General features: G+C 41.1%; 1 protein-coding gene across 10 annotated transcripts in view; it reads right to left on the reverse strand.

Moving 5' to 3' along the window:
- AAK1 (AP2 associated kinase 1) overlaps positions 1–18,840 on the reverse strand; it is a 163,290-nt gene that overhangs the window by 19,557 nt on the left and 124,893 nt on the right. For 7 of the 10 annotated variants that reach the window (XM_026483910.4, XM_057309408.1, XM_044377533.3 and 4 more), the window contains 3 exons: positions 17,985–18,142; positions 15,967–16,071; positions 10,153–10,248 (listed from right to left, as the gene is read on the reverse strand). In XM_026483910.4, coding sequence (XP_026339695.2) covers positions 10,153–10,248; positions 15,967–16,071; positions 17,985–18,142 — 359 coding nt within the window. The remainder of the gene's footprint in view (positions 1–10,152; positions 10,249–15,966; positions 16,072–17,984; positions 18,143–18,840) is intronic. The other 3 variants (XM_048222908.2, XM_044377535.3, XM_057309409.1) reach the window with 3 other exon arrangements.

The raw sequence follows: 18,840 nt of genomic DNA on the forward strand, positions 1-18,840 counted from the left end.
TGTATGTTAACTAACTGGAATTCAAATAAAAACTTGAAAAAAAAAACCTTGATGTATAATGTACACTGAATAAAAGTCACCAATTTCAAGTGTACACTTTGCTGAGTTCTGACAAATGTACACATTCATGTGAGCGCCACCGAAATGATATAGAACATTTCCATTACCCCCCAAATTATCCTTGTGCCTTATTCTAGTCGGTGCCTTCCTGTGACCCCCAGACCCTGGCAACAACGGGTCTGCTTTCTGTCCCTATAGCTTTGCCTTTTCTAGAATTGCCTATAAACGGACCCATACAATATGTAGTCTCTTCTGTCTCAGGTCTTCTGTTTAGCATGATGCTTTTGCGCTCCCTCCCTGTCGTGGCGTGTATCAGTAGTTTGTTCCGTTTTATTGCAGTGCAGTGCCCCACTGTATGAATGTACCACATTTCGTTGAATCGTTCACCAGCTGATAGACATTTGGTTGTTTCTGGTTTTTATCTATTAAAACAGAGCTGCCACAAACAGATGCGTTAAGTCTTTATGCATTCATATCCCTTCCTGGGCTTAGTTTTGAAAAATTTTTTTGGACTCGCATTTAGAAATGCTGTGTAACTCAGCAAGTGAATCGAAATATGCCGAAGCTAACTTCAACCATCATTCATTGTCTGCCAACTGAGAGCCGGTGACAAGCTGGTACCCCTAGCATTCTATGGTCAGATCTCATGAAACGCACTTATACCTGAAGATGGATTAATTTGATGTCTTCTGGCTAGGAAACAAAAGGATGTAAGAAGCCGCCGGATCTGTCGCACCTGATAACTTAATGTGTCATAAGTGCACACGTTAAAATTTCGTTATGATCTTTTCAGCCTTGATCCATCAACAACTCTCTATTTATCTTCAGCTTATTAAAAACACTGAATCATAGAATCTTACAGAAAGAAGGGAATTAAGAGCTCGACCTCCTTTTACGTACAAGGAGGTGGAGGCCACATAAATTCTATAACTTGACCAGTAAAAACCTGTCAACATTTTTTTTCTATCATAGAAATACCATGCCATTAAGATAAAACTAAAATGAAAATGTTTGAGAAAAAGAAGTAACTTAATGTTCAAGTATGTGTATAGAACATTTTAACGAATCTGCATTCTTCTAGGCCATCGGGAATCAAGATAAGTAAAGACGAAATTGTTATTTGTTGAGGGACTGAAACCAAATTTTAGGTGATCTGTCATTGAAGGTAATCTGTAACTACACAGATGAAACAAAATCATGGATTTTAGTGTCCTGGCAAGATAATTTGCTTTGGTGCAAGTAACACACTGCAGAAAAAGGTATTTTTATATGTGAAATGAATTTACCGTCTTTGGAGTATATGGCACGCAGACGTCTTTCAGTTAAATGACAGTATGCTAACTTTTTCTCATTTGTACCTGATATTTGTATTGAAGAAAGGAAGAAGAAAAGAAGCTTCTCAACAGCAGGGGAAAAAACCCCAGAGTACTAGCCAAATGTACAAGTGTAATCACATCAGCATTAATCTTGCATCGTGCATAATGTTTTATTAGCAGAAAAGATGTTAAAAAATATGTGACAATTTTTAGCATACCGGCAAAAATAAGATGGTTTTCTTGAAAAGTCTAAAATTTTTCATTATGCTGAACACCAGCTTTTGTTTTATTCCCAAAAAGAGCTTCTTTCACGTACAGGAAAGTATTTTCTTCTTCCACTTTAAGCACTCATACATTTGCAATCTTACAAAGCAATGGATAAAAAGTAATAACCCGAAATTACTTGCTTATCTTTCATATGGTAGTTTATCTCAGTGCAAAACCTTAGACTATCCAAATCCGGAGTCCGAATTCTAGCCTCTCCAGCGACCGGTTGCGACCATGGGGTCAGTCCTTAAACTTCTGTTCTTACCTCCTGAACTGTACAACGGAGATAGGTCCCACCACCTTTTTGTATTGGTCACTCAAGTATCATCTCTTCTACTCCTTTCCCCATCCTCCCTGCCACAGTGGGAACCTTCTGGAGCACTCTGAACTCACTTCTCTTGCAGCCCTTACAATGGGACTGAAGACAGGGAAGGTATCTTCTTACTCTCTGTATCCACAGTTCTCAGTTTCCTCTTGTACCCTATGTCACATCTCTGCTTCACTGGGGAGGTGGGGAGGAAGAGGAGATTAACTGGAAAGTCAGGTACTTCAGCAGGAATTGAATATTTTTATTAGCCATTAGCAAAAAAGATCATGTGAAGGGGGTAAAAAAGTACGTGTGTGCATGAGTGTGTGTGTGTGTGTGTGTGTGTGTGTGTGTGTGTGCGTGTGCATGTGTGTGTGCAGGCGCGTGTTGTGTGGTGAGACAGACCAGGGTGGGGATGGGGTTAAGTTGGCAAATTTAGGGGGCTTATCTTCTGACCGCACCTCAAGTAACAGGCGACTCACCCAGATAATCTGTATGGTCACTCCTGCCTGAGAATCCTCGAATACTGAATATGGGAGGGGGAGCAGGGACAGAGCAGGAGCAGACAGAGAACTGGGAGTGAGAGCACAGAGCCATGGCGTAAGTAAGGGGGACAGCGTGGGCACCAGCCCACTGCCACTGCCAGCGCTCTCGAGATGACAGAAGACTCCCAGAGCCTCAGTGCGGGCGCCCAGGTGCCCCTGTAACTGCAGTCGTCACTTCCATTTGTAGAGTTTAATGTCAAACATTTTCATTCATTATTCACAAAAAGACCTGGGTTTGGGAATACCGATAGAGGTGAGAAAAATGGAGACAGAGACTGTGTGACTTGCCCAAAGTCACAGATGGGACATGGTAGAGCTTGGACTTGACTTCACAGTGTCCCCCACATGCTGCCTACAGGGTCTGCCTATGTCCATCAACATAGAACAATAGGTTTTCACACAGACATGGCCCGGTGCACAATGGCCAAATTAGCAAAGACATGTTGGCCCTGGAAGGAGCCTCAGATCTTATTCGATTAGCCTTCTCATTTACAGATGGAGAAACCAGCTCCAGAAAGGTAAAGCCACCTGCCTGAGAGCTTACAGTAGGTAAGCCACAGAGCTAACTAGGACTAGGACCCAGACCTCCTCACACGAGAGATTCAGTCTCCTGGTTGAACTGAGGCTTTGATTGCTTGAAAAAGTGAAGGCTCTTAGAAGAAGTCACATCTCAAGCTATTCTTTCTTGTTCATTTTTGATCACTAGAAACAAAAAACCTGAGAACAGGACGCCATGGGCGGCACAAGGAGGCTACAGGAGGCTGAGAGTTGATAAATCACGGCCTGCAGGCCTCACATGTGCATCAAGGGCTGGCCTTGATATCACTCACGTTAAGAATTCTATCTGCTCTCTTACAGTTATATAAAGACACCCTGAGACCACGTGTCATGAAGGGGGTGGGTGGGGAACAGCGGTGCAGAGAAGAGGGTGCTGAATTTAGGAACATGTGCAGAAAGTGTTCTTTAAGATCCCAAACCTCAATCGAGTTCTCCCGGGGCGTTTCACGATTGTTGATACCTAACGAAGCCACAGAGGCCTGAGATTCAGTAGCGAGAATGGGCGGAGTTCCAGGTTTTACCCACGTGTCTTGGTATGAGATGAGAAAAGGCGGAATTCCTTGAATAAAGTGAAATGTGAGAGGAGGCAGCGTGGTCTAACAGAGAGAAGGAAATCACCAGTTGGATGCCAAACTGACTGAGCCACCCTGGTGCCTCTTAGAGTAATTTTTTGGAAAAGGAAAGAGAATGTAAACTAGCAGGATCTGAGTGTGTCCACTTCCTTAGACGTTCGTCAAGCATGAGGTGGTGGGGTTTTCCCTCTTTCCAAGCTGATGGCAGAGCTCGCAACATCTCATTGTTTCATAAATGGCTCTTTTGGGATTCATCATCATGTGGGACTTTTACAAAATATATACTTAATGGTAATTTATCTCTCCTTCTAGAATCGTCTGCTCTTATTTTCCTGTTGGTGGTATTTTCTTATCATAACCCGGTCACTATACTCAGTTCTCTCTCAAGTCTCTAGGGTTCCCAAATAAAAATGAGTCTGGTTAAGAGCATGGAAAAGCACTGAAATCACGGTGAGAGGACTAGGAAGGTGGACCCCTGGAGCAAAGTGGATGCAGAAGGAGTTGGCCTGGGCACGGAGATGGAGAGTGCATTCAAGGAGAGGATTGGGGCACCTGGGTGGCTCAGTCGGTTACACGTCTGCCTTCAGCTCGGGTCATGATCCCAGAGTCAGGGATCGAGTCCCACATCAGGCTCCCTGCTCAGCGGCGAGTCTGCTTCTCCCTCTGCTCCTCACCCCACTCTCATGCTCTCTCTTTCTCTCTCTGTCTCTCAAATAAAATATTTTAAAAAATTAAAAAATTAAAAATTAAAAAAAATTTTAAAAACAAAGGAAAAGATTGTTAGTACTTTGAAAAATTAAGAGGGAACTTGGAAAAAGGATCTTTTGAGCACCCCCCTCTCTCTCCTTTCAAGCGTAAGCCAAGTGGCACTGGGGACTAGGGGAAGAAAGGAACAGGTAGGAATTAATCCATTCCAGAGTCTTCTCTCACATTTCTCTCAAGACTTAGTTATTGAAATATCAACCACAAGGCAAGAAGGTAAGAAATCCTTTGTAAACCTGTCTAAGGTTAGATAATCAAAACTGCTTCCTGATTTGAGACTGGGATATACTCGAAGTTGTGAGTTTTCTCTCTTTCGAAATATCAAAAGAGAGGATAGGTATCTGCTTATATAGGCTAAAAAGGTTAAGGGTTTGCTCAAGGACCATTCCAGGCCCAACTAGGAATACGACCACGAGGAGTAGGGCAGGCTGAACGAACGAACACGGAAGAGCCGGATGCCAGCCCCGTCAAAAAAAGAGGATTTGGCTGCCACGGCTTTGTGGCTTTGCAAATTTACATCTTGTCTGAAGTCTTGTGATGAGAGATGCTGTTTTTAAAATCTAGTCACTTTAAATAGTTCCTATCTTGGAGAAACTAGACACTAAACTGTAACATCTGCAAGTTGGAAGCAGAAGTCAACCACTATGCCTCATTCCAACTTCATTTTAGGGAACGGAATCTGCAGAAAGAGAAACTTCCCAGAGCAAAGACACACAGATGACCAACCTTGGACTTTTTAATACCGCAAAACAGCAACTGGAAGTGAGGAAGATGCCAGGCAAACAGCTCTGAGAGGAACGCCTATCTTGACAACAAACCACTAAGAAAACACACCTTCTCTTGCCTACTTTTTAAGAGGGGATGAAGCGCCGTAAAGCAGGAGGCACAGTTTGAAAAGCTGTTGATTCTAGGAAGTGGCACTTACGGGGCAACTAATGCGTTCTTGCTTAGTCCTGTGGAACACCGGTGTGGAGAGGCCGGTATTAAGGAGGTGCTATGAAAATCTCAACTCTTCTGCTCTGCTAGTGGAAACGTAAAAAGATGTAGTTGCTATGGAAAATAATACAGTGATTCCTCAAAAAATTAAAAACAGAATTACCATAGGATCTAGCAATTCCATTTCTGGGTATATAAATCTAAAAGAATCTTGGGTCTTGAGGAGTTATCTGCATTCCCACGTTCATGAAGCATTACTCACAAGAGCCAAACTATGGAAGCAACCCAAGTGGCCAACAACAGATGAACGGAGAGACAAAATGTGGTTATGTACGTACAATGGAATATAATTCGGCCTTAAAAAGGAAGAAAATTCTGACATATGCTTCTACATGGATGAACCCTGAGGACATTAAGTTAAGTGAAATAAGCCAGTCACAAGACAAATACCAAACAATTCCACCTATATGAGTGAATTGTGTGGTAAAGCAGTCAAATTCAAAAAGACAAGAGAGTAGAATGGGGGTTGCCAGGGGCTGCGGGAGGGAGGGAAGAGTGTTATTGTTTAATAAGTAGAGAGTTTCAGTTTTGCAAGATAAAAAAGTTCTGTGGATGGATGATGATGTTTGCAAAAAATGTGAAGGTACTAATGCCACTTAAAAATGGTAAATTTTGTGTTATATATATTTTACCAGTTTTAAAAAATAAAAGATCAAATCTTTCAGCCAATTCTCAGGGAAAATTCCCCACTCTCTTCTACCATATTTTAAATTTGGTACCACTCATAGCTTATCTGTTCTCTGACACAAATAGAAGATGAATGAGCACACAGCACATAGGCATCGATGAAATACTCTGAGACTCACAGAGCTAGGCTTCATTTGGCAGCTCTGGGAGCACACAAATGCTCATGGCTGTGACTTTTTTTTATGGTAGATTTTCTAAGAAAATCTGTTTTATGATGCTTTGGAAAATAGAAACGCTCCTTTAAGAAAACCCAAACAAGGGGCACCTGGGTGGCTCAGTCTTTAAGCGTCTGCCTTCACCTCAGGTCATGATCCCAGGGTCCTGGGATCGAGCCCCGCATTGGACTCCCCGCTCAGAGGGAAGCCTGCTTCTCCCCCTCCCACTCCCCCTGCTGGTGTTCCTTCTCTTGCTGTGTCTCTCTCTAGCCAATAAATAAATAAAAATCTTAAAAAAAAAAAAAAAAAAGGAAAACCCAAACAAATCCAATTATTCAGTCCCTGTTACCCACAGTTGAATAATCATTAAATCAAGGACGTCTACTTCAATGGCTCTCAGTTGTGCAAAGGTCAAAGGTTATAAAGCAAGTTTAATTTCTGTAAGAGAGAAATATCATTGCCTAAGACTTTATCATAAGTAGGCCTGTCCCACAGGGAATAAGGACTCAGAACCAAAGCTGTTATAACATTTCCTATCTTTATACTAATTTAAAGTTTACAAAGCAATTCCAAACACACGCTTTCATCCGAACCTCACAAGCCACTCCATAGGGTAGGTTTTAATAGCACCAATTTTGAGGAGAACTCAGAGTTTAAGTGGTTTGATCAAAATCACCAAGTTAGTATGCGGGTAGAACCCAGGTCTTTTAAGTTCAAACCCATTTGTGTATTTCCCTAAACCTTAAATTTAGCTCTGCAGTCGAAGGCTTTGTTGATCTCCACACAAGGAAACCTTCACTGCTGGGGGGCCCACGGCCACGAAAACGAGTGTCTGAGGCAGCACCTGTCACTGTAGCACTGGGGCCTCACCTCCTTCCCCAGAAAATGAGATATTACTTGACATACCCACCGGTCAGTATTCTTTGTAGGATCAAAGGAAATTATATGTGAGAACATTTTAAAAGCATAAAATAAAATGTTAAGTCATTAAAAGGCATACAGTTGTCAGGAGACTAAGACTTCATGACTCACAATCAGGAAGGTGGAGAGTGGAGGGAAGTATGTATGCAAAACAAACAAACAAACAAACAAACAGACCAAAAAGCCTGGCTGGTGCCCACAGTGGGCTGGAAGCAGTGATAAACTGCTTAGGGGGGCAGGAGGTGGGGGGAGACAAACTGCCCATTTGCTAAGTTCCCAGAGACCCTAAACTTTCAGGCCTTTCTTCACTCAGACATTTCAAGACGGTAAGGAAGCACGTAGGGGAATCCTATCTATATCCTATCTACATCCTTGGATAAAGAGGCTACAGAATTGAGTGGTGCTACAGGCTGAATGTTACAGTACACACAATAGTCAGTCACAGTGGTAATATACCCTGCTCAGCCCAACTTCTGGAGGGTGCCGGGAAGGGTCGGAGCTGAAGGATCTGCTAAGCCTAGCTACTACTTCCACTCTGAGGTCTGGCAGCTTCCTGACAGTGAGCTGTGCCTTCGTTTACTCATCCTCAAAGACTGGATGGGAGGCCTGGCTGCGAGTTGGCAGAGACACAGATGGAAGGCTGTGGAGCCACCAGTCTAATACTTGGGAGCTGGGGAAAAAATGGAGAGCAATGGGGCTGCCATAAGCCGTTTAGCCTCAGGTTTTACTTTGTTCCTTCATTCAATCTGCAAATATTCATGGAGTGCCAACTCTAAGTGCTCTAAGCACTGGAAAAGCAGTGCTGGATCAGAAAGCAAGGTCCCTCCTTCAGGACACTGACATCCTAGTGGGTAAAGACAGGTAATGAACCAATAAAAACAGATAATGCTATGAAGGCCAGAAAGTGTGACTGAGAGTGCTGTGGGACCACAATGGACCTGAGAAGACGGCATTTAAGCGGAGATCCAAATGTCGGATGACAAGAAGGAAAAGAGATGGAGGAAAAGTTTCCCAGGCAGAGTTACCAGCATGTGCAAAGGCCCTGAGGTGGGAACAAGCTTTGCCTGTTGGAGGAAAGACTGAAGAAAAGAATGCTATAAGCTCAGGTTAGAGGGGTAGCCAGAGGGGTAACCAGATTAGTTAGGGCCTTTCAGGTCACGATAAGAAGTCTGGATTTTATGCTTGGTGATATGGAAATTCACTGGAGCACAAAGGAGTGACATGTCTAATTTATGTTTTCAGATGAGTCTGGTCTGACAGATCATAGAGCAAATAAGATACACCTGTAATTCTCTATTAGAATGTTCCATTTTAATAGATTTCCCATTAAAACCAAGAGGGGCCATGGCTTAACTGGTATTAAAGTGTACACAAGTATCATTTTATCAGGAATCCCCCAGAATGAGAGAAATATGGAGGATCAGAAGACAGGAAAGATGACAATAAGGGAGGCAGGATGGCCACCAGCTACGTATGGTGTTTCCCAGGCTCACCTTCACAGCCCTTCACAACTCATCTCTACAACCAGAAGCTGATATCCTGACCAGTTGGCGTGTGTGCCTGGCTCCTCTGCCCTGATCTGAAGGGCACCTGTGCGAGGCAGAGGACAGCTACGCGCCTGTGGACCCTCATCTCCTGGCCTGTGCCAAGAGGCCACCCTTCCAGCTTCCACAGCTCATGGGCTATCTGGGAAAGAGTAAGGCAAGAACCCTGAGGGGTGTCAGAGGGAGAATGCCTCAATAACCCCTTTTACCTGCCTGATCCCATGCCTGCCACAACAGGGAAGAAGAAGAGGCCAGTGGGCCCCAGCCTCAGTTTGCAGCCCATACCTTTCCAGTGTTCTGCTAGAAACTGGCTTGTCCAGGTGCTTCCAGGCACACCTGAACATACAACAGAGGAAAGAGCCTCTACTTGATTCCTTTCTTCCCTTTAAGTATCTGATACCGAATCATTCCTCAGTGACCTTAGGTACTTTTGACCTACATCCAGGTACAGCAAGCTGTAACGTTACACAATACTACCAGATCAAGGCAAGTTTTTGCTTCCCCTAAGGAGGGTCAACAAATTGCCTAAAGAAATAAAAACTGTCATGGTACCCTTGCTGCCGTCTGTCTTAGTAAGTAGATGGTACAAACATCACAATCACTTCCAATCTTGAGTTCAGTCCAATACCTTTAACATTCTGGGAGAGAAGAACAACCAAGCAGATCCTATTAGTTTAAAGCCAAGAACAGGTAGGGTAAGAAGAGAATAAAAAAAAAAAACTATCGGGAACAAAATGGTTGCAAGATGCTTCTAGAGCATTGGACCTATTTGCTTTTTCAAAAAGACTGACAGAGAAGAGAAAGGGTGGCTTTTATGTCTCACATCATGCTCCCCACCCCACCCCCAAAAGGATGAGGAGGAGAATAGGGAAAGAAATCATTGGCATCCATGAACCCCAAATAGAAAGCATCCAATTACTATTCAAAAGCTATTTCAATCAGAACACACTAACAATTTCTTACTTTTTTTTAAGACTGCTCACTTAAAAATCAGGATATGGTAGGCCTAAAGGGATATTTGAACTCATGCAGTCCAAATTACTTCACTGATGAAGAGTCAAGCCCAGAAGGTTTTCAGATAGTAGAAATGCCAGGAAGGGAACCGGAGTCTCCTGACTCAACATTCCCTTTAACTTTTATTTATAAAATAAAAGCACATTATAGGAAAACAGGAACTGGACAGAAATCACCAGTACTCCAGTCATCATACTATACCCACTATCAGCATTTTGTTCCTTCTGTCACATGCTTATAGGCGCCCCCCCAACATGTTATCATCCTATTGGACTAATGTTCCTTCTAATACACAGGCTGTTCTTGTTACCAAAAAATATTATAACAGCACCTATTATTAGGGCTTGGAATTCACATCCTTTTTATGGATGTGAATTAAACAACTCTCATGAGACCCTGGGACCTAAGCATCAAGCTGCTTAACCTCAGATCAGCTCTATTTACCTACCTGGTGCATCGGGTACTTGAAGAGGAATGAAAGGATCAGATACACTTAGAAGTGGGAGGCTAGAATCCACAGTCTGCCCACCCTTCCTTTTTTCAGCTGGAGTTGGTTGGAGGGGAAGAAAAGGTCAAGGAGAGAAAAAAAAGAGAAAAGCAGAAAACATCAAGTAAATCTACATGAATTTATCATCTATTAACCCAACAGCTCAAATTATAGAGTAAATCTAAACTTAGAGGCAGAATAAAGAGGGATGAGTGGATATAATCCAGTGTAATGGCAAAATATGTATGAGAGATATAATCCGGTCCTTGCAACATACTCAAAGATGCAACTGATGATAGAACTAGTGTATTCATACACCTGAGTTCCACTTCTTCCTTGTGTGGAAGCCTACTGTGTTCTCTTCCAGAATTCCTGTAGCAACCATTGTCCGTATCTCACACTGTAGCGTGTAAACAAACCCTGTCTGTTCTGCAATCGAACACAGACGTATAGGTGCTTCAATGTGCCCTCTACATTCCTGAGGTCACTGTATCACCAAATGTCTACTACAGCGCTAGGCAGACAGGCACAGACAGAAACAGAAATAGGCTTCTTGTCTGTTGCAAGGTTAGACAAGCCCTAACTTCTGGGTTACATCTAACATTCACTGACATTCATTCTATACTTGGCAAACTCGCAGATTTACAGAAATCTATACACCCTGTGGGATATCAGGGCTTGAAGGGGTCTTAGGATTTTCTAGCACAATTTTCTTACTTTACAGAAAAGAAAATGAAGCCCAGAAGTTAAGAGGCTAGCCAGGGGTCTACCAGCAAACCTACAGTCAGAACCCAAGCTTGCTGGTTTCTACTTTACCATTCTTTACACTGCATTTTAATACTCATTTGTTCTTTAGTTAAAATCTCATTTTGCCTTCCATAGATTTTTTAAAAACTTTTTATTTTCAAATAATTATGAAATCACAGGTATTTGCTGTACATAGAGCCCTAGGAACCTTCAACCAGCTTCCCTCCATGGTGAGATCTTTTACAACTATAGGACAATATCACTGACACTGTTACAATACTGTAAACCAGACTTTACTCAGTTTTCACATGCGCTCACGTGTGTGTGTGTGTGTGTGTGTGTGTGTGTGTGTGTAGTTCTTTGCAATTAGATCCTATGTATAGGTTAGCACAGCACCACCATGACAATGATATAGAACTGTTCCATCAAACCAAAGAACCCCCTTGTTCTTCTCCTTTATAGTCATACCCACTTCTTACTCCAGTCCCTACCCCCTTGGAATCCACTAATCTGTTCTCAATCTCTATAATTTTGTCATTTTGACAAGGTTATTAAACGGGTTTTTAACTAAGCTTCTTTAAAGGTAAATGGAGGAAGAGAAGGGTAAAATCACTGCTCTTAAAATCTCTAAAATATTTTCAAATGAGACAATGAAATATATGAAAAGAAAAAGAACAAATCATAAAACTGGATATATTCATTTTTGAAAAAGTATATATACAGAAATAAATTATGGACATAAATATTTTAAAATGTCAGCAATGTTTTCCTCTTGGACTGGGATTGTGAGTTCTTTTCTCTCGTTTCTTTGGGCTTTTAGTCATTTTTTCAAAATTACACAAATGAATGTGTATCACTTAATGGGAAAATATTTTAAATAAAGAAGTACAATGTCAAGTTTTAAATATCTATTCCAACATATGGACACAGTTCATCAACATTTTTGCGGCTTTCACCATTAAGATGTTTAAAATAACCCTCTGTCATTTTCTCTGACTCATTGCCAAATTTCCTGCTTATTTCCTCCCTTGGTTGATCAGAAGGTTTAAAATCAGTGAACAGTCTGAGCTTGATTAGAAAACTTCTAGAAAATGATGCTATCCTATACTTCAAACAAATGAGGACATATTAATTTCTGGGATTTAGATATCATTTTCTTTCATTCATAAAAAATGAAAGTGTCTCACACACAAAAATTTACACCACAAATAAGAAAGAAGGAAAAATCCCAAATGTTCATTTAAAAATGGCTGGATAAGATGAAAAAACTCCGAAGATGTTTTATAATGTTCATAAAAGCTTAGTGTCACTGATTTACAAAGATTCCTGAGACATGGTTATGACTACAGCTTCTGAGCTGGGCTGCTCAGGTACGACTCTCTCTTCCGTCATTCTCCAGATGTGACCTAGGCAGGTCACTTAACCTCTTGAGGGTTGGTTTTTGGTTTTGGGGTTTTTTAAGAAAGATTTTTTATTTATTCATTTGAGAGAGAGGGAGGGAGAGAGAGCGCACACACATGAGCATGCACACAAGTGAGCACACGAGGGGGAGGGGCAGAGGGAGAGCAGACTCCCTGCTGAGCAGGGAGCTGGATGCAGGGGATGCGGGCTCGATCCCAGCACCCTGAGATCATGACCTGAGCCCAAGGCAGACACTTAACCGGCTGAGCCACCCAGGCACCCCCCAAGGTCTGCTTTAAGGACCACCTGAGACAATGCATAAAAAGCACTTAACCAGTGGGCTTATTAGCATGTTGCCAGGCTCAGTATACATTCACTGTTATTGCTGTCGTAACTCTACTCAAATGTATGTTTTTTTAAGGCAGGGGCCTTTAAGTCCCTTAAAAAATACAATCACTTATGGCCTTCAAAGTGAGCATAAAGGGGGAGAAGAGGCTAAAACAAAAATCAAAACTGTTTTAAAAACAGTTCATACAGGGGCGCCTGCATGGTGCAGTCATTTGAGCATTGGACTCTTGGTTTCCGTTCAGGTTGTAGTCTTAGTTTCATGGGATCGAGCCCTGCATCAAGCTCTGTGCTCAGTGTGGAGTCTGCTTAAGGCTCTCTCTTTCTCCCTCTCCCTCTGGACCACCCCCCCTGCAACACTCTCTCTCTAAAATAAACAAAGAAATCTTAAAAAAAAAAAAAAAACAGTTCATATAGACAAACAACGAAACAGTGTTGAGTAGAATTATAGGCACTGAAACTGGGAGTGTGTGGAAAATGTGTAGGGATCTCTGTTGTTAACACTGGTGAATTCACGCTCCTATCCTTCGGCAAAAAGCAATTCTTTTCATTCACTCAACACTCTGTACTGAACCAAACACAATACTAAATGCTAGGGTTCAACAGCAAAGAACACTCTCCTGGAGTTTATTTCATGACCCCCTTTCCAGGGAAACTATACCCTACTCAGTACCATAGCTGGTCATCAGTATGATGTCCTATATCTCAAGGACAACGGTCAATGCTTTTACATTTGGTACATTTAGTCAGCATGTGGCCTATCTAACTTTAAGTACTTTAAACCAGACCAAAATATCAATAAATTTAAAAATTACATAGGTAAGACGACAAAGCTAAAAATAAAAAATTACACAAAACACTAACTTTTTAATATTAAAGGCCCCAAATAAGGCCAATGTGTATTCTAAATTAATAACAATGAGATTATCATATGAAGACTTATAGGATAGGATTAAAACTTCAGGTTTTTTCTGACAAGGGAAACACACACCTATTAGAAAGTGCTCTCAAAAAATAGTGTAATCCTCAAAAGTCAGGGTGGGGTGGGCAATTAAGAGAGAAGCAAAGAGAATATTGAAATATCTGTGGACAAGCCTTCTAAGCGGATTATAATGAGCCTCTCTCCCTACTCTCATGCTGGTTGAAAATCACTGTTATAGTGGGAGAAAAACTCTAAACACTTTCATTACATTTTTAAGAAGAATTTTTAAAAATTTTACTGTGTTCCTCTTAATATTGACAAAGCAAACCTAAGAAAAACAGGGAACTATAATAAAAAAAAAAGCAAAAGTTAAAGAATTGGAAGACGGGAAAACGGCAGATTTTTATAAATCTAAGAGTTGACTTGGAAAGATGCTAAAACAACAAATCTCTAGCTAAAGTTACCAAGAAAAAGCGAAACACAAATATAAACAATGAAAATTGATACGTATACAAAGGAAATATTATAAAAGGGTTAAATGCATTATTCTATTTTATTTCAAAAAATTTTAAACTACACATGACTTTCTGGAAAAATATTACGAAATTAGCCTCATCATGTGGCAGAAAACCTGAGAGAGGAAGTTCTGGAGCTGGAGGGTTGTTGTCCCAGCTCTGTCACTTCCGAGCTATGCGACCCTGGAAAAGAGACTAGTCTGTGCTCAGTTACCTCAGCTGTGACAAATGTGGGGATGGTACTGAGGGTCAGATGACATAATACTTGTGTAGGACAAATGACGGACTGGGGAAAATGTTTACAGTATAGGATATACGAAGAGCTCTTACAAATTAATAAAACGAAATGAACAAAGAACATAAAAAAAAAAAAAGGGGCAGAGGACATGAACAACACAAATCCCAGAAGAAAAACAAATGGCCAGTAAACACTGCCCTGTCTACAGCCTCTGATCTGGGCTGGGTAGGGAAATGGAGGGGAAATTACTCTCATTCACTGTTGATTAAAATAAAATTTGTATAGCATTAGCATTCTCGGAGGCCAATTTAGAAATATGCACCAAATGCCTTAAAAGACACGTCTTTTGATTTAACAATAATCTTCTAGAGGTTATCTTAAAGAAACTATAAAGGATATTATGTAATGACAGCCAAAGTTCCAATAACAAATAAATTTATGACATTAGAAAAACTACTAACACACCTAAAGAAGGCGGGAAGAAAGAATATATAAGATTAAAATTAGAAATTAATCAATAAAATTAAAAAGATCAAGTTTGGAAGCATATCAAATTCCATATATACAAGGAATATATATACTCAAAACCTCCTATCAGTTGCTGAGGGAATTATAACAGGAAACCAGTGAAACCAAATTAATGTTTAGAAAAGAGGTTACTTGGTTAGATACATTAGGACAAATCCATATGAAGCAATTTAATGCAGATCTTTTAAAATTTATCTTTTAGGAGCTTCTTTAATGATGTGGGAAATGTGCCAGACTTAGTAAGAGAAAAAATTTGGTTTTAAAATAGGACTATAAGGATGTACATTAGAGTCTTAAGCTAAGGCTAAAAATTACGTACAAAACTGTGGTGATGTATTTTCGTACGGAAGAAGAGCTGTAACTTTCATTACATTCACGAAGCCACCTGTGACCCTAAAAAGGTTACATGCCATTAACAGACACCAAAATGGTATCTCTGTGCTACTTCTTAATGGTGAGATTATGGGGATTTTAACTTCCTTCTCTACGCTTTTCTATAAAATACTAACTTTCATGTAATATATATGTATGATTTTCTAATTTTTAAGAAATTTTAATTGAAGTATAGTTGACTACGTGTGATTTTTATTAATAAAGGAGAAAATTAGTTTTTTACTATTACTTCTTTAATTTAAAAAAAGGTCTACTTTAAAAAGATACCTCTCTCCCTGTAAACACACACACACACACACACACACACACAGAGTTCAGTTGAATCTTGGACAGAGGATAGAGCATTTAATTCTTCGAATTCTTCAAGTCCTTCCAAAGATCTAAGCAATTACAAGAGATTAACAGAGTAATGTTCTTAAATTTAGAAATATTTACTTAAAGTATGTGTGTGAACTAGAGAGAACAAATTCTGTATATTACTGACACATCATTCTGTCATTTTAATTCAGAATGATTCTAGATATTTCTTTTTCCCTATCTTTTATATTGGAAATCTTCTGAATGAAAGAAAATATACGTCAGCACCAAGATCTGGGGCTCACTGGTGTTGCCAGAGTTATCTGTGGAGCGGAAACTGTGGAGGAAACAACTGTAAGCCCTGTGCTTCAGGCATCTGCCATACTAACCGGTTCCAGAGGAAAACGAAGGAGTGGCAAAAGCATCACCTTGAGTTGGTTGAAAGCCTGGGATCAAACTCTCAGCGGAGCCTCCAAGCTTCTCAGGATGTTTGCCTAGAGGGACAAAACACCACTCAGTTGATTCCAGCAGAATCCCACGATGCACACACACACGCAGCAGGTGGAGGGCACCTTCTGAACCGACCGCTAGACTTGACTCCTTTTACTGCCTTATAGCAACACCTCAGCCACTCATAGGTCCTTGTCTAATCACTGCAATAACTGAGACAACAGCTGAGAAAAGGAAGTTGTAAGAATCAAAGCACATCAGTTTTGCAAGATGGAAGGAGCTCTGGAGACTGGGTGCACAGCGACGGGTGTGTAGTTAACACTACTGAACTGTACGCTCGACAACGGTTAAGAAGTTCATGTTTGTGTTATATTTATTTACCACAATTTTTAAAAAGATTTTATTCATTTATTTGAGAGAGACAGAGGGCATGCACCAGAGAGAGAGAGAATGAGTAGGGGGGGTACAGAGGGAGACGGAGAAGCAGGCTCCCCGCTGAGCAGAGAGCCCAACATGGGGCTCGATCCCAGGACTCTGGGATCATGACCTGAGCATAAGACAGACGCTTAACCCACTAAGCTACCCAGGCGCCCCTGTATATTTATCACAGTTAAAAACTTTTTCAAATAAATAAATAAATAAATAACCAACAAAAGAGATGGCTGGTGCTAGAGCCCAAAAGCTCAAGCACGTTACTCAGGCAGAATGCCTCCAGTCCTTACTTTGAATCTATTTGTTTTTATATAATTCTCCTGAGTTTGGCAATGTGTTTCCCACATTGGAAACAGTTCAGGAGAGCACATGAGAAGGGGGCGTGGGGGAAGCGGCAGCGGTGAGACGCGACGAGGGACAGACACAATGGCAGCAGTTTAATGTGACAGAAGAGAGACGAGAAATTATGAAAAATAGACACAAGAATTTTAAAACTTGGGAGTCTCTTAATCAAGTGCTAAAGTATTAGAGCCTTCAATAGACCACGAAGGTATTCTGTTTATTCTAGAACAACAACTGGCATACCTAACAATGAAATAATTTGACAATGAGTTAGTGGTCTGTCAGAGTTAAATCCTATACCCTATTTTTTGCTTAAAAGAATAAGAAAGCAATATAAATTTTTAAAACGTATCTATAAAATAATAGTTAAAGTTAAAAGAGATTAACAAAAGTTAGAGTAAAGTTAAAAGACATGGTTAAAGTTCTTATCATTCACTCGGTTCTGATCATTCCTTTACCCCGTGCTCTTGTCTAACGCCGAGGTACTCTTTTTGAAGAATTTTCCCAGGGCGTGCTGTTGTTTTCCAAAGTGTGCATGAGGGTCTGTGTGTATGAGTCCCACCTTTCCAAAACAGACTGTGGGTTTTTTTGTTTTGTTTTAAGTAGGCTCTACACCCAGTGTGGAGTCCAGTGCGGGGCTTGAACTCATGACTCTGAGATCAAGACCTGAGCTGAGATCAAGAGTTGGATGCTTAACCAACCAAGCCACAAAGGCGCTCCTAGACTGTGGGTTTTTGAGAGTAGAAATGGTACCTTCTATTTATTTGATCACCTCTCCACAGTCGGTCAACAGTACTACAGAACTCAGACCATAGTCCAAGATTCAAAGTTCATGTGAGGGCACACTCTCTCCTGGGTAAGCAGTTACAACTTTCTGGGACAATAAACACACAAAGGATAAGAAAACCATCACACGCCTCCAAGGAATGACCATGCTTGACAGTATCATCCTGATCTATGCTACCAAATCTTCCCTAAAACTGTCCCACTCTCCTTGCCACCGCCCCCAACAGGCTAGGAGTTCTGGCGGACAAAAAGATGTCCGTGCTCTGACATCAAAGCAATTTGCACTCAAACTTCAAGTCAAGCCTTTGAGGGAAGGAAAGACAAAACCCTACATTTTCACACGCATGCCCCTCTAGAGTTAGGGTTTACGAATCACAGAAGGACACCAATTGCTCACCTTCCCCCAGCTTGGCAAAGTCCTTATTCAGCAGTTCCTCAGCTGTGAGTTTGGAGAAATTGTCATCATCGAAGGGATTCCACGTAGAACCTTCTGAAGCATTAGAAACGTTTTGCTGGGAGGTCCGAGGAGAGCCTGATGGAGTGGTGGTTGCAGACCTAGGTAGGTTCCCACCCCCACGAAATGAAAAAAGTTGAAAAAGGGTCAATCTACTTTCTCTTTATTTTGAGATCAAATTGTTTTCTGAGTCAAACCATTATTTTCCGCAGTGGTTTTCTAAAAGGGCTTTCCACGGCAATTGTACAGTTTCCACAGATACTTTTATCACTGTGTGAAATAAATGTCACCCTTTCCTTCACAATCCATTATCTCCCACTACTTCTTTAATCTCCTGCTTAGATTTTTGGTCTCATCTGCAAGTCCTCTCAATCCAGAATCCCAAAGCAAACCGTTCTTAGGCTTGTGCCTCCTATGGCGCCCACCATAACATCCACAATGACTGACCCCAGAGTGGCTAGGACTGATGCCTCTTCAGGCTGCCTCCCATCTGTCAGGATCTAGCACACATAGAATGAAGGGCGACCATGAGTGGTCACCATCACAGTTAAGGAGAAATAAAGACAGCTATCATTATCTTGTGTTTCTAGGTATCATTGCCTAATTTTCTTCTAAAGTCTCTCTTGATGCCCTTTGCATTTAACTAACAACTTAAAGATTTTTAACTTTATAGAATCCATGGTTCCAAGAAAGCTGAGGGTCTTGAATTGCATTTACCTAGCAAACACTCAACGCAATCTACTTTATTTCAGGCACAGAGATGGTCATTGGATTTACAATGGTTAAGACATGGTCCTTG

The sequence above is a fragment of the Ursus arctos genome, unplaced genomic scaffold (assembly GCF_023065955.2).
Source record: "Ursus arctos isolate Adak ecotype North America unplaced genomic scaffold, UrsArc2.0 scaffold_8, whole genome shotgun sequence".
NCBI lineage: Eukaryota > Metazoa > Chordata > Mammalia > Carnivora > Ursidae > Ursus > Ursus arctos.